Raw genomic sequence first — 25,099 nt, 5'->3', positions numbered from 1 at the left:
AGCATACCCTAAGTACATGTATCAAGAAGCAGTCCTGTATAAAATACTCAGTTGAAGTACTTCCAGACTAAAACCAGAATATTAGATGTACAGCATTTATTTTGTGACCACTCTTATACCTACTGTTCTCCCCTACAGGCTGCTGCTACAGAAAGCCATAATCTCAAATTGAATACGGTAAAAAGATGACTGGGAAGGCAAAACCATTTGCTTCCTGTTGCTCAACAAGCCAATACACAAAACTGCTGTATCACCAGGGCTGGTCCTGGGCTGAGGTAAGACCGCAACTTCACCTTCAGCTGTTGTGCCTTAAGCTACCACTTAAAAAATCAGTTCACTAAATAGAGTCATTGTTTTTATTACACTTGTCATTTGCTTCCTCCTCAATGCTACTTGTTTGTGCTTTATGGCTGTTTCCATCCCATCACTGTGGAAACCTCCATCTACAGGATCCATGCTAAATATACCATACCAAGATGAATAATACAGGACAAATAATTTTTTTTGCAAATTTATTCATTAGCTTTAACAATAGTAATACATAAATCAATACTATGTCCAGCATAAGGTTGTATAATAAAATATGCTCTTCTGGTAAGATTGATTTTTAGTGCGTACATTTTAAGGGCAGTTCTCATTCAAATTGGACACATTAAAAAAAAATAAATAAATACAAGGCCAAAAATGCTTACTTAATGAAAGTCCTGCTAAGTAAGACTTCAGGCTCCACATTGCTTCAAAGCACTAATCAGTACAGGTGCCTGTGTACATCTTAAACTTACACACAAACAGGTTGTGCTCAAGCAGCATACATTTTTTTTTTGACATCCAATTTAGACCAATACATACAAGATTTCCAATTTAGACCTCTTAATTCTTCTTAAAGCTAGCATCCACCTTTTTCTTTTAGGATTGTCTTGCTTTCTGGCTGTATATCTGCACATATGAATCCCAGCAACATTATGTGTACAAAATACAAAGGTCCAGTCCCCTCCCAACACTACGTTTTTGGCTTGAGATCCAGACTGCACTAGCTAATGGAACTATTTATGAAACAAATTGCTACTCAAATTAAGTAAGACTATATTGCTCTTGGGGAAAAAAAAATATAAAATTGGGAAGAGATGGGAACATGGTAGGCTCCCAGCTCTATTTGTTATGTTTTTGGAGCTCTCTAGGCTACAGGAATACATCCTCTCTGGGATTTCTGGTGCTTAGTGCTACCGCATTCAGCTTTAGGCACACTGGGTTCCGGAGACAATAGGCAGCCCACAAGAAGCTGCATTTTCAGCTTTGTTTCCCTGATGGCCAGTGAGTCCGATATCTACAGTGGCATTCAGATGTTCAAAGTGCAATATAGAGGCATTCACTGACATTTGGGCTACCTTTATAACCAGCAATACTAAAATCTGGCCCCAATTTTGATTAGATACACATGAAAAAGCATATTTGGCAAATCAGAGGTATTTTATTTACTAGTGTACTTATCACACATCCTTTGGGTATATTTATTCTACAAATCTAGATAAGCTTGGGGTTTTGTCTTCTGACTTTTAAATTCTGCTGATGGCAAAGTTCCCTTTTGCTTAAGAAGTTACACTCAGGATTGAGTCACAAATTTTAAAACTACTCTAATTAACATATTTTACTTCATTGTATCAAAACAGAACCCAAAACCTTGGTCAAAGTATAAACACTTACAAACCTAGTGAAAACATCCCTGAGAAACTTTCAGTAACATAGGTGTAATGATTAGTTTTGGTCCATTAGAGGAGAAAAATTGTTACATCCAGTTATTGAATGCTGAAGGCTCCAAGTACATAGGATTCCCATTCATCGACTTTCACTCCTCTTACAAAATATTCTGAGACAAAAGCCACTGAATTTTTTTTTTTTTTTTTTTTACACATTCTATTTAGTTTGACATATAATGTAATCATTACAAATTTTAAGATGAATGGCCTAGATTCAGCCCTGGTGTAACACGTTCAACGTTAATGGAGTTCACGCACTTACATTCCAGGGCTGAAGTCTGGCAACACAGATGACTGTGGAAGGACAGTACCTAAAATAAAAAAAACCTTAAAAGTTACAGAGGTTACTTTTCACAAGTTGCTGATGTATGTTTTTGCATACTAATTTTGCAAACAAATATTTTACAAAGATTTAAGTTTAGAAATCATACCATCAGGCCATAGGAAAAGTCTCAGAACACTACCGGTTAAACTCTACTGAGAAAGCAAAGTGCGTAGAGTAGTTTTCAGAAAAGTGCAAATATGGTTAATGACTATGGAAGTACTGTTAGTACACATGCAGAGTAAAGAAAAGAGCAAGAGCTTCTTGCAAATCTGAGGGATCTATCAGTCTTCATTGGTCTGAAGTTGCTTAATAGGGCCACACAGTCCGACATCTCATTGTTTCAGCACTACTTTAGAACAAATTAAGTCAAAATTCACACACATGTAAAACAGATAAATGCAAGCAATCCACTTTTTGACTTCTTTTGCCTGGAAAACTAATAATTTTTCAATACATTAGGCTTTATTAGGGTTTCTGAAAACAACAGCATTCAAAAATAAACTAAAGCTGCTTGTACTCTGAGGCAAAAACTGTTAGCCTTAGACATCATCTTTCTGTACCAGCACTCCTGACCTTAGCACTTTCTGCTACATAAAACCTGAGCAGACCTGTCATTTGCAATTAAAAAAGCCATGCTTTACAATGTTACATCAATAGCTTCTGCTAAATGACGCTACGTTTTACTTGATATCAAGTGCAACAAAAGTGTAATACAATATATTGTACCTAGCACTCGCCTAATTTGTAAGGAAACATGCAAAAAAAGCCTACAAAGGTGTTTCTGTAAAGTTAAACCAAAACAGAATACTAAAAAGGTATTTTGCAAAAGCATTGGAACTTAAGAGTCCACTTCGGGAATCAAAGTATGTGTATATCAATTTGCTAAAATAGGGGACCAGAACTGTTCATGGTAAGAGAAAAACCACACAAACCCAAACACTGAAATGAAGTTATTCTGAAGCAGCTGAAAAATGAGCCCTCTTGTTTTGCTCAATGAGCACAAGAATTGTTCAGAATTCATGAAAAAATTTAGTATGTATAACCACTAAACAGTATCACACTGTGGGGGTCAGCAACAGAAATCCAACATTATTTTTGTGTTCAAATACTAGATGTATAACTTGTGGGGCTCCTCTGAAACACCTGCTGTCAAGATTCATGGTGCCAAACATGAAACATTTTTACAGGGTCACTGTAAGACAAATTTAAGCTCTCTTGGGACAGGTTCCTCAAACAGCTAAATTATGCTTTCAACTCTAGAGAAACACCTTAGACAGGGTCACAAAAGGCGGTATATGTGTTTAACCATGATATTTGTGTAGCAAGTTAGTAAGAGATATGTCTCCTTTCAGACAGTAGATGTATTACCAGGTGGTGAACTGTCAGAGACTGTTTTGGGATCAGGAGTGCAACAAACAAAAAGTTGTTTTCCCAAGCTTTTTTGGGCAAATCTGAAGTACATTATGTGGCCCATTGCAACAAAAGACACAGAAATAAGCACCAATAAGCCAAAAGCTTCAGGGTTTGGAGCCAAGATAACCATGATGAAGTGCAGTAAATCAAGAAGATAATTCATGGAGTTTTGGACACCATTTATGATGCCTCTTTCAGATTCTACCACATTTTCTTGTAGCAACTGTGTGACAGTCAAATCAAAGGACCAAAGGCCTACAGAGAGAAAAAAAAAAAAACAAAGCAGTTATCCATACGACTGGCCTTCTCATGGTAAGCTTTCATTACTTCCACAATTCAATTCATACTTCCAAACACCCACTTTTGCCAAAAATGTGTGCAACAAGCTAGCCTCTCAGACTAGAACTGATTTCACACTGACAGTCAAGAACAATTTACCTTCTCTTTGCTAATATTTCCCAAAATAATACACACAGCTTGACACATTAACTTGCCTGACACATCTTGCTTCAACACGTCTATCAAGTTAACATTTTGCTCATTTGTTCCTTATTTAAATAGCTGTTTTACAGCTGTTTACACACAGTATAATCATGCTAGCTACAATTGCTAAGTTGTATACAAGATGTTTGCAAAACAAATCAAACACATTTTAAACTACGCAGATAACTTAGTTTACAGCAGTCCTGGTTGGCACTAGCTTCTATACTGTTTTAGTCTATTAAGAATTCAGTGTTAAAGGTTTGTCTTGCAGACAAACTTAGTACATGTGAATCAAGTATTTTATTCCTCCAAAATTCAGTAGAAGCAGCAGAAATCAAGAGTATAAAAATTCTACAAATGAGAATTACTGTTCATTACATTTATGTATTTGACAGCCTCGTGTGTTGACGGATACTAATACTACACTAACCAGCAATTCCTCAAAAAATTAATCTGTCATCCAAATCAAAGCTTCTGTTCTAAATTCCTTTGCTGGTCACAAGTTTAAAGGTTAGATAGTTTATTTAATGAAAAGATTAATGTACTAAACTGCTAAGTTTGAAGATTTTCACCGCAGATGTATTTAATTCCATTTCCTGTTAACAAATGGTCTTTCTTGGTTGCGAAGGAAGATCACTTAGAGATAATCATTCCAAAAAACAAATTACATTCACTCAAAATGTGTTAACTTTTCTCCTATTAGAGATATATGATATGCAAGAAATTAGTACTGCAGTCTCTGCACTGGCGTACTATTGCAAGGTCATTTCATTTTTATGTGAAGTGTAATGAATTAGCCTTAGAAATGCAATATAACTTCAACTGTAGCCTACAATTCTAAACTCAAATTTGTATTTAGTTGACAGGCACTGTAATTTTTAGAATTTAAAAGCAGTCAATAGATCAGATTTCAATAGCAACATAATACTTACCAACTCTAGCAGCAATGACTCCTGCAAACAGAAGACTAACAGAGATCAAAGGCACAGGCTCAGGACTCATCTCTGGGTCGCTGTTAGCAGGAGTAGTAGACCCGTTTAACAAGTTGGGCATTCCAGTTGCAAAAACCATTTCAGGCTTATCTTCTGGAGATGCTATAGTAGGTAATGGTTCACTTTCAAACAGCCTTGCACTGATGTCAGCAAATGGGGAAACAGTCAAATCCAGAGGACTTCCAGGCATGAACACAGAGATGGCACATAAGACCAGACAAGCAAATTGAGCAACTCCAGAAATAAGGCCCGTGCGAATCAGGCCACATTTGCGACGAAGCCAAGTGAAAGCTACCGTTCCCATGATTCCGGTGACTGCTGAGGCACCCATCAGGAGGCTTAGCACAGAGCCACTCAAACCCTGAGTGTATGCATAGCCTGTAGTAATACAATCAAAGCCCAGAACAGTCATATACAGAAACGCAAGACCCATGCCTGCAAGAAACACTGGCTGGTTGTAGTACGCAACCCATCCATCACGAAACGTGATGAAAGGTTCGGCAATCCGGGCAGCACAGCTGACTTCCTTCTCCTGTTGGGGCTCAAAGCCAGTTACATCTTTCTCAACAATTAACTGCACTCCTTCAGCAGGTTTCATGTCACTCTCTGTAAACAGAAATGTAACTGTTAGATACGCTCCTGCCTGGAAAGTGTGGTGTAAACTGCAAGACAATTGTTTGCAGTTAGTAAAGTAACTGCTGCCAATCAACCTTCCTCCAATTACTTAAATGTTTTAAAGTGCCCTTAAATCCTACCTGTACTAAGATCAAGTAAAGTTTACATAAAATCCTGCTTGTTTAATTAAACTGTGGTAGGAGAAAGCATAACCTGCTTCTTTTCAGTAGACTTGTGACCAAATGCTTCATTTCCATAAATTGTTTCATGAATGCCAATGTTAGTTGGCATTTTCATGTAGCTTTGCATGTTCAAATGCACTAATCACAGAAAGCAGGGAATACTTAAACATCTGTGATTATCTCACATCATGGTAGAAGAACCAAAGCAGAGATGCTTGCTGAAGCCTACCAAAGCCAAAAAAACTTTCAAAATTTGCTTCAAAGAAATCTCATACCACGCTTCTCTACAATTCCATCCTCACCCTAATATAGAAGGCAGGCACTTCCACTGGTCACAAACAAAAGCCAAAGAATGCACAGCAGTACTTAGATTAGTATGGTGGGTAGAAACTATACAAGTGTTTGGATGCCTGAGCAGTGTTATGACACTGTCAAGTTTGAAAAAGTGCATATACAGAAAGTGAGATTAATTAACTATTTTTGCAACTTTTAAAAACGCAAGTCTTCCACTGAAATCAGAATACTACAATAGCAAAAATTAAAGAGATGTTTCCTACATATTGCCATTTGCTAAATGTTTCATTCTGCAGGAGCATTCGAGAGCCAGTTCCAAAGCTATAGAGTTCTATTATCTTTATCTTGCTCCCCTGTCCTAGGCTGCCATCAGCCTTGTCCAATAGTTTACTGGATCAGCTGTTACCACAATGGATCTGCTGGCTGTGAAGGAGGTATGTCTCTTCAGCATCTTTAATAGCAGCCCCCTATCTCACTATCTATTGAGCAAAGAACAGATTGCCAGCTAGCTTTTAAAGGAAAAAAAACAGCAATTATTTATAATCTTTCTTTAAAAAAAAAAAAAAAAAACAAAAAAAACAACAACCCACAACGTATTGTAGCTGGGAGCCCATAGCTTGAGCTTTCAGTAGTACTCACATACTGCTATCTTAGAATGGGAAAATGCTTAAGTTTTGTATTCCAGTATCTGACTCGAATAAGAAGTCTGCTTCTCAAACAATTTTAAGTTCTGATATTAAGACTATGTAAAGTAATCCTAGTATCAGTTTTAAGATTGGCTACAGTCATAGCCATCTACACTGCAAATCCCAGTTGCTCAGCTTGGCCAAGAAAGCAGAGCAGAAGATCAAAGTAGTTTCTTCCATGCCCCCCCTCCACTTCCTGCAGCATGTGGAACTCATCAAAGCATTACCACCTATTCTACAACCTCCTGAAAACCTGTTAATACTATGAGTAAGTACAGACGAGCTGGCAAGGAGGAGTCCTATACAGGCTGTTTTGCTTGTAGACGCTACAGAGCGAAAACTTTTGTCAGTTTATTAGCTATGCTATAGATGGATATCCTCTTGAGCAGACCTAAATAACAGGGCAGACTTACTCTAAATGATTAATTAAGAGGAGAGCATTCATTCTTTGGCTGCATTTTATGGGATTCCTCAAATTGCTGCACAAAGCATTGTTATTTAAGAGTCTCTCTTACCTATATGCAAAACCTGAAACCTCCAAGCTATGAGTAGAAAGCCTAAAAGCAGTGTGTGTAGAAGGCAAAAGTCAACACTTCAGTTTGAAAGATACAGTGAACATACTACAAATTTGAAGAATTACTTTTGTGTTTTCAATACCTTTCTTTACATTCAACTGTTTCAGTTCCGATTCTTCAACTTTTGCAGATTTGAGAGCCAGAGTTGGGGTTTTCTGATAAACCTTCCAGAGCAGCAGATATTCCACACACATTGACATCAGGTTCCAGCCCGAAATGAATCCACAGCCAATCATCGGGGAGCCATATGTCATTATCTGACCAACTGCCATTGGGGCCAAGATATTGGTCAATTGATCAATTCTTCTTATTGTGGCATTCATATCTGTCAGAAATGATTTGATGATATGAAGTAATTGCTGAACACTTACAGTGAAATACTCAGTAACATAATTGAGGATTGCGCATATATACACATCAAGCTAAGAAATCTTGCTCCAAGTGTAAGTGGTTCCATCATTGCGAAACTGCTAACCAGAGGCACCTTTACAGTGTTCCAGTGTTAAAATTTACTGCGATCAACCAAGGTGTTTGTAAGCCAAATTCTTACTCCTGCAAGTTTTGCCTGCATGAAGTCCTCCAGGCTTAGCATGCTGGGTTTACAGTGGAGGTGTAATCCTGCACGTAAAACTTAGTCATGAGATCAGACTACCCTTATATCAGAGTGACGTTATGGACCCCTAAGCCTATCTCTGTAACATTCAAACCCAGCATGCACAACTCCAGACGTTCATAGGAATCTTATATGGCAGAATTCTTTCCTGTATAATAATACAGGAAGCTTCCCGTGTAATAATTTTAGCAATTACTATCTCCCAGTACTGGACCATGTATTTCTTAATCTCCTCCATTTACTTCTAGTAACTGGTGACCACAGTACCCACCGTGATAGCAGTGGACCTTTGAAATGGCTTAAATTTCCTTATTGAGTCACATTGGTTGATAGCAGTTGTAGGCATTCTCAGAGCCTACTGAGCAAAGTCCTCATTCCTTTATGTTCCACGCTTTGATGTTTACAGCCAAAACAAGCAGCCTATTCTTAGCACGAATGCATCTTCCACTTGCTGCAAGTCTCACCCTGCCCGATCTTATTCACTTTAGTGTCATTACGTCCTCTGGGCTCCTATAGGTTTCCAATTAGTGGTGCCATTGTTCTACCCCTAAAAGTTGCTAGATCCTCAATGGTTTTGCACATCAGGGCTTCAGGCTGCTTAGAAGTACATCTCAAACCCATTTTAAAACTCTATTATGAAATTAGAGCTTTTGAAGAGCAAGTGAAACTGTATACCCGTGTGAAGCTGCTTTTCTGAATCTGTAGAGGATTACTCCTTGCCATTCAAAGAAACGTTTAGGTGATTCTATTTAGAATTCAAAGTCAACTCAGTTAACCATCAGTCACAAAGCATTAAGATGAGTAAGTTAAATACTTGCATAATATTTGGCTTTAGAAAATCCAAGAACTGAGCTTTGTGGTTTTGAGTTGAGGAAGGCTAATGTTTCCACTCAGTAAAGGCACAAAGTAAGAGTGAATGGAAAAATTAATTGAGGACAATGAAAAAGGCGGAGCCAAAGCAATTTTATTTCCCTATTCCACTAACTTACTTAACTAAGGCTCCTCTTTAAGGAAAGGTAACAGTGCAGAGATGCACAACAGCATTGGCTGCAAAGTCAGTGCTGACATTTCATTTTTTAAGTTAAGGAATTCAAGCAGTCTCCAAGTTACATTATGATTAAACATACAACCGCCCTATTCAGCCTGGAAGATCCATTAGACAGATCTGTTGAACTCAGGTGCTTAGTTAGGTGGGTTTTTTTGTTTTCAAATTAAGTTGCATGAAAATTTAGAGTAACCTCTTGCCTGATTTTTCAGTACAGAATACAAGTGGTCATACAATTCTGTCTAAGCTCATGAAGCAGGACAGAGGCAGGACTGCCTCTCACACAGCAGTTCTCTGCAGGTGTGGTCTGTACCTTATCTCATGTGTATTTAGTAGTACAGGGATTGGGGAGATTTGCTGAATAAGATCTGACACAAGAAGAAAGGTTAATGAGAACCATTAGAACTTTAAGGTTTTTATGGATAGATGATATATTTCTACTTGTGATTCACACCAAAGTTAGTTAAGCTGTACTGCTGCTCTACAAAAGGCATGACCTAGAAAGGTACTGCAATGTCAAAATAAAAGACTGTGGTGGAAAATTTGTATACTGGGAAATGAAAGCAAGATACTTTTTATGCATCTAAGAACCCGCCTCTCCTGGATGAGACAGGGAAATAAGATTCCTTCATTGGAGATAAACACCAAGAACAAATCTGCAGTATAGGACTCAAATCCCTAAAAGGACTCTGGCATGTAAACTGAACTTTATGGTCAATTTAGGCAGATTAACATAAAACTGGAGTCCAGAAGCTGAAATCCTGGAGGTATCTAAACTCCACAACTGTGAGACTTAAAGCTTGAGTGAGCTATAAATGTCTTGACAATGTTAAGCTGCTCTGTGCCTTGCTTGCACTTCAGTATCAGTTCCTTTATCTGGGAAGGCTTAAATCCCCTTATAGGTTTGATTCAGAGCCCATATAGCCTGCTCATCAAAAAAAATGCTGCTTCCCACACTGTTACAATCAGAGCAGCAGCATAGCCAGAGATCAATCACACATCTCTTGGTGTGAGTGGTCATGCAGCTAGGAGTAGTCCCCAGCAAAGGAGAATCAGGTTCAATGCGTCTTTGGGGAAGATCCCAAGCAACCTCTCACATCCAAGTAGTGTCAAGACCACCAAGCTACAGTAGAATCTGAGTGGGAACTCATTCTCTTTCCTAATAATGCCATGCCACTGTGCCATAAAGTGGAAAACAAAAACATTTGCTAGGTGAAAAAGAAGATTAAGTCTGTAGTCTAATACTAAAGGTATCAGAAGTCAAGGAATACAGAGCTTTCAGTTTCAACTGAAGAAGTGTTCGCAGCTGTGAGTTAGACATCTAATGCTAGAGAAGTGCAAGATTTTAAGTATATCTGCATGCACAGCATTTCCTACTGGGAACTTCCTGATCAACCTACTTTATTGTTCTGGACTTCATTCTCATGTATCTCTTTCTCTGATCCCTATGTGAGGAGCCCAGTTACGCAACAGTTTTCTGTTTCATTCCACGGACCTAAAAATAAAGTATTGCAACACTTGGCTTTAAGTGCCTGGAAGTTAAATAGCTTTTCTATTAAACACTGGTTATTTGATTTAAGAGCGTGGCGTTATGTTTATTTGTTCAGCAAGAAAAAAGTTTTCCTGACAAAGCTGCAGTAGGACTAAGAGGAGGACAAAACAAGTTTAGGCGTGAATTCTAAAAACTGAATTGTAATCATACCAGTAATTTTGAATTTCAGCAAGTTTAGTGCAGAAGAGGGAACAGGAAAATAAAGGCTGCCCTTTTTACCTGCTGTTTTTTCATAATATGTGGAACTCAAAGATGTGCTGACCTCTGTAAAACTCTAGTCTAAAAATCAAACCTGGAAAGTACAACATTTAAGGCATTAAAAAAGCAGCATGTTTCACCTGCCAGTTTGCTTCTGTCTTCCCCTGCAACCACAACAATCCAGTCCCTCTGAATTGTGATCGCTGTGGCAGTGCTGGCCAAATTGGCAATATTTGCTATTGTGATAACCAGGATATAGCACACCGTCTAGAGAAACGGGGGGAAAAGTTACAAGGTGAGAAAATTGATGAAAGCAGAGCTCCACTCCTACTGTGTACAACCAGAAAATACGCTTTTACATTTGAATCCATACATTTTAGTGTTACTCTTCAGACAAAACAAGACCAAGTCTACTTTACAATTCCTGACAGAAAGCAAACACCTCTGTTTACCCAACTAGCTCAAAGTTTTCTTCGCCTGTTTTAGCTCACAGGAATGTCTAAACAGACTAGAGAGAAAAAATAAAAAATCATCTGCCTCCCGTGCTCCCCAAAGTTTCTTTTTAAGTTAATTCCTTATTAACAAGTTCAAGCACTCACAAGAAGCCATCCATGGTATAAGGTCAAAAGCTGCGTCTTAAACAAGAAGACAATCATCAGGATAATACCACACAGGATGACAGATGCATTCTGTACAACCAAAGATGTCTGGGCCACTGTTTTAAATCAAAACAGAAAGCAACAGTTACAAACACAAGAATGAGCTAACTATAAGCTTAAGGAGGTTATAATTAAGGAACATGCACAGATTCTTTAAGTATTTTTATTTTCCTATTCTCCCCCCAAAATATAAGTGGTATAACTATACTTCATATTACATTTTGAATCTTCCATTGTCTTAGAGAAACAAATCAATGTCTGATGTAACTTTGTAGCTCTTAGCAATTCATAGCTCTTAAGAATATACAGCCCAAATAGGTCTTTTCTCAAAATCCAAACTGCCTGTTTAAATGCTGACACTATTTTTAAAGGGGTAAAAACAAGATTTAATTTGAGTCTCTAAAATTCATCTTTAGCATACCATGGAAAGGATGCTATTTTGTAAACTCTTAGAAAGTAAAAATGTGTATGAAGAACTTGATGCCATGTTATTTATGAAACAGACTAAAGTATACATATTTAAAATATGTATAATGCAAATGCAGTGCATGTTTACATTTAAGTGAAAGATGTTTGTATCCGACAGAAAACAACAAGTACTGCGAATGCATGTTAGTATTAGACTGTTAAGGACTACAGATCAAGTTCTTTAAATTACATGCTTTGGACCTTTTGTGTTTCTACGTATCATACAGGCTTAGCCTGAGTAGTGAACATACAGTGACATAAAACTGTTTCCCTCCTGTCTTTGACGCTACCTTTGTGTAATCATTACCACTGAAACACTACCCTTCTTAAAAAAACTGAGCAAGCCCCGTTCTCGTATTTGACTTGAGGAGTTAACTCTAACAGCTTTATCTTTTCACATTAATTTGATCCATCCTTAAATAAATAACCTGCTCTAGGAATCTAACCTTTGAGCCTGGAATTCTTGTCCACCCAGTCTCCAATAATGGCTCCCAGGAGAAGAACTGATCCCGCCACAACCAGTCCATAGACTGCAGTCAGGAGTAAGCTGTTTCCATAAAGTTCAACCAGGAATACAGACACAGCAAAATGCCACATACGATCTCCCTTTAAGAGTAACAGAGAGTACATACACAACGTTACTATTTGCACTTTGCAAGCACACAAGTTAACTATTTCACTAATGCCCTGACAAAAGTCTGCATTAAAATAAACAGTTGTTACACATGCAAGAGTGGGGTGTAGGGTTTTTTGTTTGGTGTTTTGGTTATTGGGGGGTTTTTTATTTATTTTGAGGGTTGTTTTGGTTTTAGGGTTGTTGTTGGTTTTTGTTTTGCTTTTTTAATAACTACATTCTGCCACCACTGTTTCCATTCCAGTATCACTAAGATCATTTGTCCCAATCCAGTGCAACACTATAGCTTGTAATATCACATCAAAAAACCCAGTTATTTTCCATTATAATATTACAGGACGAAGTCTGTGACCTGCCACATCCAACAAGCCTCAGAAAGGTAGATTCTCCAGCACAGTTCAAATATCAGCAGTTATTGATTACCAGTACTATTTAAATAACTTTTCAAGACAGCAGCTTGCTCTTAGATGATCAAAGCTTAAATGCTGCTGTAAAATACAAGATCCAGTCAAGCCAAAGCAAGTCATAATATAATTTAAGATAGACGTAGGTAAATCAAGGAAGGTGTTGTCCTAAATGTTAACTGAAGTTTCTGAATCAGTGGACTTAATGCTATTAATCATGTTAAGCATCAGTGTATTACTAAGAGGTAGAATATCAGAGCTTGTTCCGCCTACTGCAAACTCATTGCTAGCTCAACCTATTTAGCCCATTGCTAGCTTAACCTAGGGCTCAGGATACAAAATTTTCATGTTCTGATACTACTTACTACAGGTTAAAAAAGCCCAAAATGCTAAACATGTCTAATTGAAGTATTTTCATACTACTCATTTTCAGGTTTGCTACCAAACAGACCTGTAGCTTGCTAACAAATAAATCGAGGCTTTTTGTTGTCACACGATGGGAGTCACATCTCACTTTATTTTTAAACGTATTCAGAAACGCACTACAGAAAATGCTTTATGTAACCAATAACAAAGTAAATGACTAGAAATCATTCATGCTATTCTAGAGCAGTTTTGTTTAATAAGGATGCCTAAAGTTAGTCTTACATAAACCAAACTGTTTTCTTCTGCTGCCTTATCTAAAATAAGCAATTGCTATGTGATCTGTCAAATAGTACAAATTTCTAAGTACCTCAAATATTTTAAAGGGCTGAGGGAGGTGCAATATAAAGCACCTTATAAAAGCCAAGTCTGTCAAATCTAACATACCATGTAACACGGCAATCAAGAGATACGTAAAAAGCATGCTATTTGGAGGGTCAAAATAATTTCAAAGTTTGATTAAAGTCTTCAGTGTGGTATAGAAGCACAAAAAGAATTCATCTTTTAATGTTACTCAAGTTCTCTGAAGGAGGTTTCTTCAAACACCATAGTGTGTAAACACTCATATTTGTTTCCTTAACCATAGCAGAAAAATAATTACCTAATCATGCAGGAAGAAAAGTTTCACCTGTTCAAGGAAAAACTCTAGGTATTTTTTGTTTTCTAACTAAATACAATGGAAAACATGCAAACATAAGCATGATCAGGTTTAATGTGCCCTCTTGTATACAGTAAACCATTTTTCACCCTCCAGAGACACCTCCAGTCTTCTGTAAAACACATTCCACTTATTCCATGGCTAGTAGAAGTATACAGAAAGTATTCCAGCAATGAAAACACAGGGACATAATTTGCCAAGTCTAGCATTCATTTAAACTTAGTATGACCTGAGGTACCTCCCTACTGAATTTCACTTAAAATACATGCAGGTGGATTAACTAAGTTTTGATTAGCCTAGGTAACTGTTTATTAAGGTAGAAAAAATAAGCCAGAAGAGTACTTTCACATTGAAATTTTGTAACAGAAATTTAAGTCTTTTCTTTAGGCAGAAACATTTCAGTTACTGAATTCTGACAAGATAAAAAAGGCTTTTTTTTTTAAAAAAAACAAAACAAAACCAAACCTAAGTATATGAAAGTCAGTGGCAGCCTCTACTATCAAAGTGAAAAACTTGAAACTCACAGAAAGATTCCTTTGACTCTAGTGAGATCATGATTTTGCTATACAATTCATTTAAGGAGCCTGTGAACTCTGTTCAACCTTATCCAACACATTTACCCAGAGTATTGAGATCAGGCCAGTTCACACAGAAAAATTTTGGGGTAGCTACAGCTGTTCCAACCTGGAAGAATGAGTTTCTTTCAAGAATTAAAAACCAAAAAGAACAAGCAAAGATAAATTAGTGTCACAGAAGAGCAGTATTAGTGAATTATAGAGGTCTGAAGCAGGTACATAATTTCAAGCTAAGATCTACTGAAATTTAAACAGCATATAATGCCTTCAGAAATGGGCAAAGCCTTGATTATACATACTTAATTCCACTTTAAAATGTCTCAAAATGTGTATATTTCAACTCTTTTAAATAAATAACTACAGCTGTTTAGTCTCACCATCCTTTTAGAGATGGTTCTTGCTCTTCTGATATTATAATTATCTTATAATTACCTCAGACTGAACATACACAATCCTGTCTCAGAACTGAAGCCAACAAGGTCAGCAGTAGCCACACTACTACCCTACTGACAGGCTTCCAGAGGTCTGACTGGCACAGACAAGGCTGCGCAGTTGCAACTGACCTCCTGGCAAGCATTAAACATGGCACCAGCAAGGGAAACCCACTTTCATTCTGTTCTTTCTTTAGTGCCAAGCGATAGACAGCAATGAATTAAAAACATAAAGGCAACAGCATACGGTCTGGACTCCAGCACCGCAGCCCAGCCTATTACGATCACTCAGGCCAAGCACACATGCAAATCCTTTGCTGAACAAGAGCCTAAGAAATAGTCTAGACTTTGTTCAAATCTGAACATTTGTGGAGATGTGACACGTATAATCATTTACAGCTTCCCTCTGTATTTGGGAATGGCTTAGTGACACAGAAACTAAATTACCTCTCTCAATTACAGCAAAACCACATTTCTATCAGGTTTCGTATTGTGGACATAACCACTTTAGAACAAAGACTATCTATTACTTTGAGTTCTACAGATTAGGATGCTTGTTTATTGTTCCTGTTAGCAAAAAACACTCAGACTACAGGAACACTAAAGCTTAGGAGATACAAAAGGTATAGTCCTGCACCCAGTTCTGTCAAAATAAGCTGTATTTCTGTTGTTTCAGCAGGTTTGCTTGGGGGTTTTTTTGAGTAAAGATATTCAGCACAAAAGAAAACACACTGGAATAAGGAACATACTACTAATGTTGCTAAACTGAGCTGAGTAGACATCTTGCAGTCTAATGTTTGTCAGGGTGCGTGACACTATTTTCAAACTCTGCTTTGTCACCTTTACTCATGTACTGAGAGCAGCCCCACTGCCAAGCTCTGAAGCGCCCATCAGAGAGGAGTAAGTAGGGTCGGCTGAATTGCCAGTTAGGGTACAACTGACAAAAAACGTTGCAGGTAACAACCCTGGCCTTTGAAAAGCAGCAAAGTAAAGAGAAACACCACCAGGGAGCTCCTTCAATAATACCAATAATTGCTAAAATATTGCACTTGTTTAAACAAGCATTTGATACCACTCCAAGCCTTCTTCCATTAACAGAAACATCAATATGACCTTTCAGGTTAGTGAAAGTAAGGAGCTGCACGAGTTAGGCACACAATGGCATGACTGTATATCAGCCATACGTTCAGTGCTATACAACGCACAGTCCACATCCAGGACTAAAGACAAAACAGGGACTATCAAGAAGGAAAACCTTTCCACTTCTTTTTGAATCAAGCCATTGGATAGAGGCTTAATATTGTATTATAACATACAAATATTCTTAATTTTATTATATGGAATTGAACCAGATTGTCTATTTTCAGCACGTTTTAAGATTTTTTTTTTTAAGTATCTTTCAGGTGAGTAAAAACTGGTGTTGTGTGTTTCTTTAGTACAGAAGGAAAGCATTTCAGAAGGTAAACATTTTGACAGGAAAAGAGACATCCCCTGACATTCTCAACAGGTTTGCTAAAGAGTGGCAATAATAGGTCCATTATAAACACTGACTATTTCCCATTAGTTAGTGTAGTAAGCATACAAGTCCTTCAAATACATGTTGCAATGGACTGTCGTCCATTCTGCTACGGACCACGTTTCACTTCTTTCACTCAAAACTTACTCTATTAAGGAGTCTCACTGGTTCTGTAGTTACTTAAAACCATAAAAAGGTACAGAACCAAATTCTCCGGAAATTGAGTACTGCACTACCCTGCTCTGATGAAAACTCGAATCTACTGTAACCACGAAGACTTTCAGCAGTAAGGTGTTGTAGCGAGACATCTGCATTTGTGGTGGTGTACTATTTTGTGAAGATTTTTTGGAAAGTACCAGTAACGTTCAGGTAAGTCCTAGCTAGATTAATGAAGTCCTAGTTCTCCCAGGCCAATATTTTACTTACCCAAGTGGACAGCGCATGTCCAAGATAAAGAAGAAACTTTGCAGACGTAAAATAGGCAACCACAGATCCTAAACGAGAAACAAGAAACAAACGCTAAAGGAGATTCGGGCACAGCCACCACATTTCACTACCATGGAGGAACCCAACATCGTTTTCCCAGCGTAACTGCCGCCGGGACACGCCGCGTTTCGGGGCGGCGGCTGTCCCCTCCGGAGCCCACCGCCCGCGGGCAGCGGCATCGGCGGGGCCTTTCGCCCCCCGCCCACCTCCGCCCCGCTCATCCGCTCCCACCGACCGAGCCACAGGCGCCCCCGGCCGCCCCCGCCGCCGCGCACTGACCGCAGGGCCGCCGCTCGCTCGCCGGCTCCGCTCCCCGCGCCATGCTGGCCCGCTCAGCCGCTGCCAGAGCCTGATGCCGAAAGGAGGCGAGGGGACGCGCGGCTTCGCTCCGTGTTGCCTTCCCCGACTTAGCTAGCACTGTAGCTGAAGTCGGAAAGCCTTAGCCTTATGCCCCGCGGGCGGACGAGGACGCGCCGCCGCGGAGGGGGCCGAGCGAGCGCCGCACGACGCTCGGCTCGGTCTGCGAGTCCGCAGCTACCGAAGCCGCCGAGGCCGCGGGCTGGACGCTTCCCCGCGCACCGCCCTTTGTAGGCGGCGGCGGGCACCGCCCCCCACCGGCCCGGCCCGGCCCGCCCCGGGGGCGGCCCCCGGCCCGGCCCCGCCCGCCCCCGGGAGAGGCGGGAGCAGCTCCCCGAGGGGTCGGGGTGCCCCGCCGGCTGGGCTGCCCCGGGACGGGACCCCGAGCGACAACGAGACCCGCCTAAAAACCGTCACAGCACCGTTGTGGGCCACGAGTGTTCTTCGTCTGGTTTGGCCCTTTGTTGTTGCCTTTTTATTTCATGGCCTTTTAAAAAATGTGACGTTCTTGAATATTCAAACGCATCGAGAAGCTGGGGTTGTAAGATAAGCACCAAGTATCACAAGACACCCGCAAATGAGAGTGTTCCCAATTCATCGCTTTCACCAACCCCCCCCCCCCCCAAAAAAAAAAAAAACCAACCCAAAATGTAATCTCTTTAACTGAAATAACCTTCTGTTCTAACGAAGATGGTGCAGAGTCCACTCATCTGATGCTAGCTCAGGCTGCCTGCTGCAGATCAAGTATCCCAGCTCCTACCATAAACATCTTTTTTGCACCATATGTGACCTATTTTTGGTATTGACCACCAGCAAAAAACAGTCAAAATGTACAACAGGCTGGTTTTCTCAGGATACTATGAAAATAATTAAGAAATATCTGTCCTTGTACTTGAGGAAAACATAACGATTGCTTTTGATTGCCAGGGCTGAAAGAATTTTTTCATTGTGTAATACTGCAGAGTTCCCTCCCATATATGTAAAATTGCTTCTGGTTTGGGCTTTTGGTTTTTTGGTTTTTTTTTCTTTCCCTCAAGTATATAGGCCATCCCAGAAGCAAATGCCTGACGTAACAGACCAGTAACCTGTTCTGGTTTTGCCACTCCTGTGATCTTGTTCAAAGTATTTCTTGTATTAATTAGATGACTTTCTACGCATGAATCACAGTTTATCCTTGCATAAAGGGAACTATACCTTGGGAGAAATTAATACAGAAATAAAAATTCATATAAACATAGGAAGCCTAAAATTACTATTTTAATGCGATAGGCTATCCTAGGTGAGTTAAGTGTTTCTTCTTATGGAAAATGCACAAAATCTTTTTCTCAGATTGGCATAAAAAGTAGAGGAAATTTTCTTGATGGCTTGTTATATAAGCCTTACTGCTTAAACTGCATTCTTCTTTACTAACAGGTAAAAAGAGAATTATTTTTCCTAAAACAACATTTTTAGTATTATTAGCCCTTATTAAATAAATAACATACAGTCTATCAAAATCAACTGATAGTTAGTTTTAAGTCTATTAACTGTCAGTGCTTGCGTCTTTCCTGACAAGTTTGGTGTACTCCACAAGTAGATGCGCTGCATTAACTCGGGTACTTGCGCAGTAAGGCTCTGATTAGCGCCCAAGTTACTCGTGCCTTAGGCAGTAGGGTGACACACGACTTCTAGCACCACTGTGAGATGCCTGTAGTGGTCCATACAAGGCCAAGACATTTCACCTGCGTCTTTTCCAGCCCTGTGCCTGGTGGCATTTCTGGCCACTGTCACAGTTTAGTTACTGGACCGGATGGATCCGGGGTCTGATCTAGTCTGCCAGGTACCATACGTAACACAGCAGCAGGGCTGGATCCTGAAGAGATTTACTCTCCATGCAGTAACGCTAGGAATGCTTGCCAGAAAAGCACTGCTGGTTAGACCTTTATTGGTTACTAGAGAACAACTTGGATGAATTATAGTTTAAATAACCATTTCTGATGGAATGCTTGCAGTACTTTACTTGTCCCTTGGATTATATAGCTGAAATCGTCATCCGCATTATTTTTTCCCACTGGACAATGAGTCTTTTTTATGACACTTAAGGCATGAGAAAAGGGCAAGAAAATGTTCCTACCATCCTTTGAAATATAGAAAGCAATATCTCCCATATGTCTGAGATTTCTGACACAGAAGTATGTATACTTTGTCCAGTGTATACATAGTGAATCCAATATGTCCATGAAATATTGAATTTACTGGATATCAGTGAAAGATTGTATGCAATGTAGAGTTGATCTGCACACAATAAAGTCAGCCTGTCCAGAGTGCACAATGTATGATGCAAATGATTTGCATAGTGCAAAATAAACCATGCAGTTTATATACTGCAGGTCATGTATGCCCCAGACATAGTCACTGCACATGTGATGTAGAGTCAACATGCCCCAGCCAGTACAGTAGGTACCATCCAGAATTTTTTTATATCTGAAGGGAGTAACAGCACCTTTTCTAACAATCTGCCTGCCGAATATCCAGAGGTCCTAGGCATAAAGCTAAAAGGCCATAGGTGATTTATGAAGCATTTGCCTATTTCTAAAAGCAGTGGAGTTGGCAGGCAGGGGAAAACCATAGTTTTTCTTCTGAATTTGCCACCACTTCGCTGCAAGATCTTTCCACAGATGCTTATTAAAATTAGTCTGTGCTCAGGTTTCTTTCCCTGTCAAACAGGGAATAACTGATCATTCCTTACAAGACTGATGTTAAATCTAATACAGTAGCTTAAGCATGTTGATTTTTACATCTAAGATGCTGCTAAAAGTCCCAAATAGTCTTACTAATACTCCACTAAACCCAAGTTTTCTTAGATTGCTTTGTAAAGCCCTCATGAATATTTTTGAAGAGGCAGCTCTTGTTTCAGGTTAGCTGGCTCACTGGAGTCTTTTCACCACAGTATTTACAGATTTGAGATGCATTTAGGGAGGTGTTTAATAGCTGGAAGCTGTATGAGAGGAGTTACCAGTTTTACTTGGTATAGACTCGACTCAGCAGTCTTAGAGCAATAATTTACATAATGGGCCAGCATACCAGCTGTGGATTTGAGCCCAGGTCTGACTAATTGTCACTGGCGGAGTGGAAGTGGAGACAAAAAAATAAAATGGAATTTTGGAGGCAAGTGTTGACCAAAACAGTAAGACAACCTGGCTATGCAGATAACTCAGGCTTTCCACCACTCTTTGGAATATACATGTTTGTGGCCACCCTGGCAGCCCCTTCTATCACGAGGCCAGCCTTAGCCTCCTACTTAATAACTTTATGTTCTTACCGACACCTCTGCTTTTCCTATGGGAAGGCTTAATCGTTTATTTTATTACTACTTTCCCAGATTATTAGATAGCACAATTTATCTTTGTTTCTTTTTTCAGGAGTGAGGAAAACCCCTTCAGAATTTATATTTACTGCTATTGTAGATGTCACAAAAGCATTTTATTCTTAATAGAAATCTCTTCGTCCCTCACAGCCTATCACTGGAGATGCACAGGAAATAACAAGACATGTATTTATGTTCTAGTCTTCCTAGCCAAAGTTCCAGAGTGGATAAATTCCCTATGCCTTGTTAAAAATATATAACTAATGCCGTCTCTCTAGTTATTATCTGAGTGAAGAAATGCAACTACTGGACTTAATTTTAGAGTTTTTAAGTTTCAGATTAAAATACAACAATAATTTCATTCAAAAGATAGAAACATTCTTCAAAATGTTTCTAATGAGACAACTGTCTAGAACTGAAAAAAAGTTATAGTATATTTAACTTGTCCGGCAACAAGGGCAACCATACAACTACAAGATGTAAACAACTGAAAATGTTTTAATTATTGGTAAGCACATAACTATGATGCCAAGAATATTCAAAGATACACTTCCAGGAAAGACATGTCTTGAAAAATAAAATAGGATATATTTTGGCTTTAAACAACTGCCCACATCAGTGGCAGCTTCTTTATGCACTATGCTTGTAATAGAGCTGCTGAATGTAGAGCAATAGCAATTTTACAAAATAATGACCCACAAATGTCGTCATGGTTTAACAAAAGAGGCGTGAATAATAGTAAAAGACCTCATGTAAGCTCAGATCTTACACTCAGCTGAGCGGTTTCATGAAGTTTAATTATCATGGTGTTACCATACTTCATTAAGACGCCCCTCTTGGTGAGCAAAGTGGTTTTTTACTCAATTAGCTTACACAAGGCCTAGCAAAACTGGAAAGAATATATATAATTTGCAATCTTTTGAAGGATGAAGCACAGAAGCCTTTACTGAACTGACCCCTGTTATGACGTAGTCACAGAAAGCTCTGTCTCTGTTGCTCATAACCCCACACGTGCAACTGCCAGAACTACCATCCCAGTATCAGCTGTCACTTGCACAGGGAAACAGGCAGAGATGGGGTGGAAAAAAGTCTCCCAGGTTTCTTAGGACTCCTGCTTCCTTTCAAAAGAGATGTTTTTTACTCTGTTTATTCACTTACATGTAAGTAATCTGAATATCTATACATACTAATCTTCATAAGCAAATGTCTACTCCCTTCCACTTGCTCTAAGATTCATAGCCTGATGCTCCCATTGGATTTGTCTCTCTCAGACTTCAAAGTGACAGCTCCTGTCTCTCAGGGCTAGATGACAGACTGCAGTCATTTTAACCTGAAAGAATCATCATTTTCATGACCAGAGGTAGACTCCTGTGACAAACTCTTGTAGGAAAACCATCCAGGAGCTCTAGCAAATTCAGAATTCAGAGGTTTATTTGGAGAGGCTAGAATTAGCTATCCTATACAAAACTCCAGCTCAGTACATGCCCAAAATAAGATGTCTGTAATTGAAAAGCAATGGCCTAAATAGTAAGCAAAACAACTTGCTTAAAACCCTACGTTATGTGTGACAACTTGTTTCAGTAAGACTCCTTTTGTCTGATCTTCCTCAGTCATAAGAGAACACTGTGCCCAAAACACAAATACGGAAAGCATCTTGTACCAAATGAGAAAAAAAGTAATTAAAAGAAAGAAAACACCACATCTACTAGGAACAAGTGGATGTTTCACAACCAAATGTCAACAGTAGCATCACTGTACCTTCCCTATATCATACTAACCATTCATTCTCAAGAGTGGGAATATTGACTTGGATTGGAACACTGTGTGTTGAGGAAGAGACTGAAACGAGTCTGGAGGGTAAGATAAGGGCCTATCTGCAATTTAAGCTCATTTTGTTCAGTTTTCTTCATTAGAACTTACTACAGTTTGTCTCCTACAGGGTGTCATTGTTCTGTCACTAAAAAATAAAACAGTACTTAATAAACAGTATTTTGTTTCCTGTCTGTATTTTAGTGTGCGATATGAAAACATTGGGATTTGTTATTTTCCCTAAAGCCTTCTACTACATATGAATTTTGCCTTGTTTCTTAATTCGATGTTCAGGAATTTTGATACATACAACAAAATCAAATGGGGAAGCAAGTCAGGGAGTATTTGTATTCCTTAAGAAAGAAACCCTGTTATAAGCAGAAGACATTTTCCTCTTGAAGAACTCCTGTTGAAGATTATGGTTGACCTCTTTAAGACAGTCAGATTTTGGCATCTCTGTTCACCTCTCTGCAATTTTCTAATCTGATTCTATGCCAAGAAAATACTTAAAAGCACATTTTTAACTCCACACACATGCTTAGTTTCCACTGATTTAAATGAAATAATAATAAAAAAATATTCCTAGATCTAAGACAATATTGAAAGACTCTTTGGAATAGAAGTGAACCAGGGAATAAAAGCTTCTTTTAACCTGCCATTAGTTTGAACTGAACAATCTGTAGAATCAGTGATCCCACAGCAGCAAAGGGGAAATCCCTTAGAAGAGCTTCGGTTGCACTATCAACTTCTGTTTCTGGGTGTCTCCCAGAAGTCTTTATAAAAACATGTTTGTCTTTGGAGACCAATATTCTAACGTTCAAATTAGCCACAACTTTAAAGTAATTTTTTGGAAGGCAAAGCATGAAGTACAAGAAGTACTTAGAATTACATGATGAAATAAGCATATGTCAGTAAAAAAATCATTGATTTGCACTATTTTGCAGTTATACAAATAATATTCACCTCAACAGCCATCAGTTTTGTAGGCATCAATTTTGCAGGTGAATATGGGTGGAGCCCTTTGCCCATATACAGCACCTGATGTGAACAGGGCTCTGCACTGGAGCATGGGACTTTGCCAAATAAATCTTTAGGAAAGCCTGCATAGATGATTCTAGCATGTATTTGACTACCATCTGACTGTACTTGATGTTAGACATTAATTAACTACGTTTCCATATCTTATTAAGAACTAATAAGCGAGTCTTTTCCCCTTTTGCAATATCATTAATATAATCCTTTGGTGTTAGCACTACATTAATTATTCACAGTAGCCCATCTAGTAATCAGCCATCATTCTACAATTACTTAGCTTTCAATTCTTTCAATTTTAACCTGACACCTTCTTGTCACTGATGGCATATGACTTCACTAACACTAGTAAACATCAACTAACTAGTATATCTGTTAGGTAAAGCTGTTCACATAGAAAGCTTTCTCCATCTTCAGGCTTTTTTGTTAAAAGGTGTTTAACGTTAATAGGTAAGTAAAAAATTAAAAAGAAAACCTGAAAACTCTAAGTTAGCTCTAAAAATTCTTTCATAGTGGCTCTAACAAGAACATTCATATTAATATTGTTATATTAATTTTCTAACTTATCTGAAGTGAAAGTTAAAGTAATACCAAGGGAAGCACTCCCTCTCTGTTCCATTAATGATAGCTGTATTACAGAGACACTGCCAGGGAGACGGCCCCCCTAGTCCCCCTGCAACATACAAAATGATATGTGGAGTCTGTTGGCACCAGCATATTTATGTTGCTGTGCTCAGTGACCACCTATGAAACACTCTGCCTCAGGATGTTTTTCAAAGAGACAGTCTTTGGCCACAACAGTGGTCTTAGCCCTCAGTTTCAGCTTTGTGCAAGCACTGCTCTATTAGAGCTGAAAATGTGGCTTACAGTATTTGCAGAGCTCTTTTATTCCAATATCTTAAGCACAAATCTACTCATTAGCTTAAATCAAGCTAACAAGAAAACACAAATATGACTGATAGCTTGCTATTATCTTGCCATAATACTTCTCCACCCTATTATTATGGCTAGCACTCCCAAATGGGTGGAATGACCTGTTATCCTAACCCAGACAGCTGGCTAAAGTACAATTTTTCATGGAACAATTATGCTTAATGGCCCAAATTGTGATACACTTAAATAATTAGGGAAATCAAGTCTCAGAATAAGTGCCCATTGAAAAATTGAAAAACAAGCGTGGTCAAAATTTCAAAAAGAAGTTCATCAGAAGCAAATGCAAAGTCTTATATCTGGGATGGAATAACTCCATCCAACAGTACAGGCTGGGGGACAACTGCATGAGAAGCAGCTTTGAAGAAATGGATGGGGGAGACCTGGTGGACAAAAACTGAACATGAATCAGTGTGTCCTTGTAGCAAAGGTGGCCAACTGCATCCTCAGCTGTTTTAACAAGAACATAGTCAGCAGGCCCAGGGAATTAATCTTTTCCCCCATTTGACAGCTGTGAGACTGCATCTGGAGTGCTGTAACCAGTTTTTCATTCCTCTGGACAACAAAGACATTGACATATTGGAGTGAGTTCAGCAAAGGTGGTCAGGGTGGGTGCTGGAGCACACCACGTAAGACGAGAAGCT

The 25,099-nt window shown here is 38.9% G+C and overlaps 1 protein-coding gene across 1 annotated transcript; it reads right to left on the bottom strand.

Moving 5' to 3' along the window:
* Nucleotides 1–506: 506 nt before the first annotated feature.
* SLC40A1 (solute carrier family 40 member 1) lies at nucleotides 507–17,561 on the bottom strand. Its single transcript, XM_074145179.1, has 8 exons — nucleotides 17,261–17,561; nucleotides 16,922–16,989; nucleotides 12,301–12,460; nucleotides 11,327–11,442; nucleotides 10,868–10,994; nucleotides 7,402–7,644; nucleotides 4,908–5,573; nucleotides 507–3,747 (listed from the first exon to the last, which is right to left on the bottom strand). The coding sequence occupies exons 1-8, from the start codon at nucleotides 17,301–17,303 to the stop codon at nucleotides 3,428–3,430; spliced, it is 1,743 nt and encodes a 580-aa protein (XP_074001280.1). The 5' UTR covers nucleotides 17,304–17,561; the 3' UTR covers nucleotides 507–3,427.
* Between the last annotated feature and the right edge of the window lie 7,538 nt (nucleotides 17,562–25,099).

This window comes from Numenius arquata, chromosome 3, assembly GCF_964106895.1.
Source record: "Numenius arquata chromosome 3, bNumArq3.hap1.1, whole genome shotgun sequence".
In the NCBI taxonomy this organism is placed as follows: domain Eukaryota; kingdom Metazoa; phylum Chordata; class Aves; order Charadriiformes; family Scolopacidae; genus Numenius; species Numenius arquata.
The sequence above is the reverse complement of the archived record's forward strand: the minus strand, read 5'-3'. Positions and strand labels throughout refer to the sequence as shown.

Excerpts from the sequence above, each read along its gene's own strand:
- SLC40A1 (XM_074145179.1), bottom strand. The coding sequence starts at position 17,303 with ATGGCGCGGGGAGCGGAGCCGGCGAGCGAGCGGCGGCCCTGCG. Across the intron at positions 11,443-12,300 it reads CAAGAATTCCAGGCTCAAAG|TGGCCCAGACATCTTTGGTT; the intron begins GTTAGATTCCTA and ends GATTTAAAACAG. Across the intron at positions 10,995-11,326 it reads TATACCATGGATGGCTTCTT|ACGGTGTGCTATATCCTGGT; the intron begins GTGAGTGCTTGA and ends CCGTTTCTCTAG.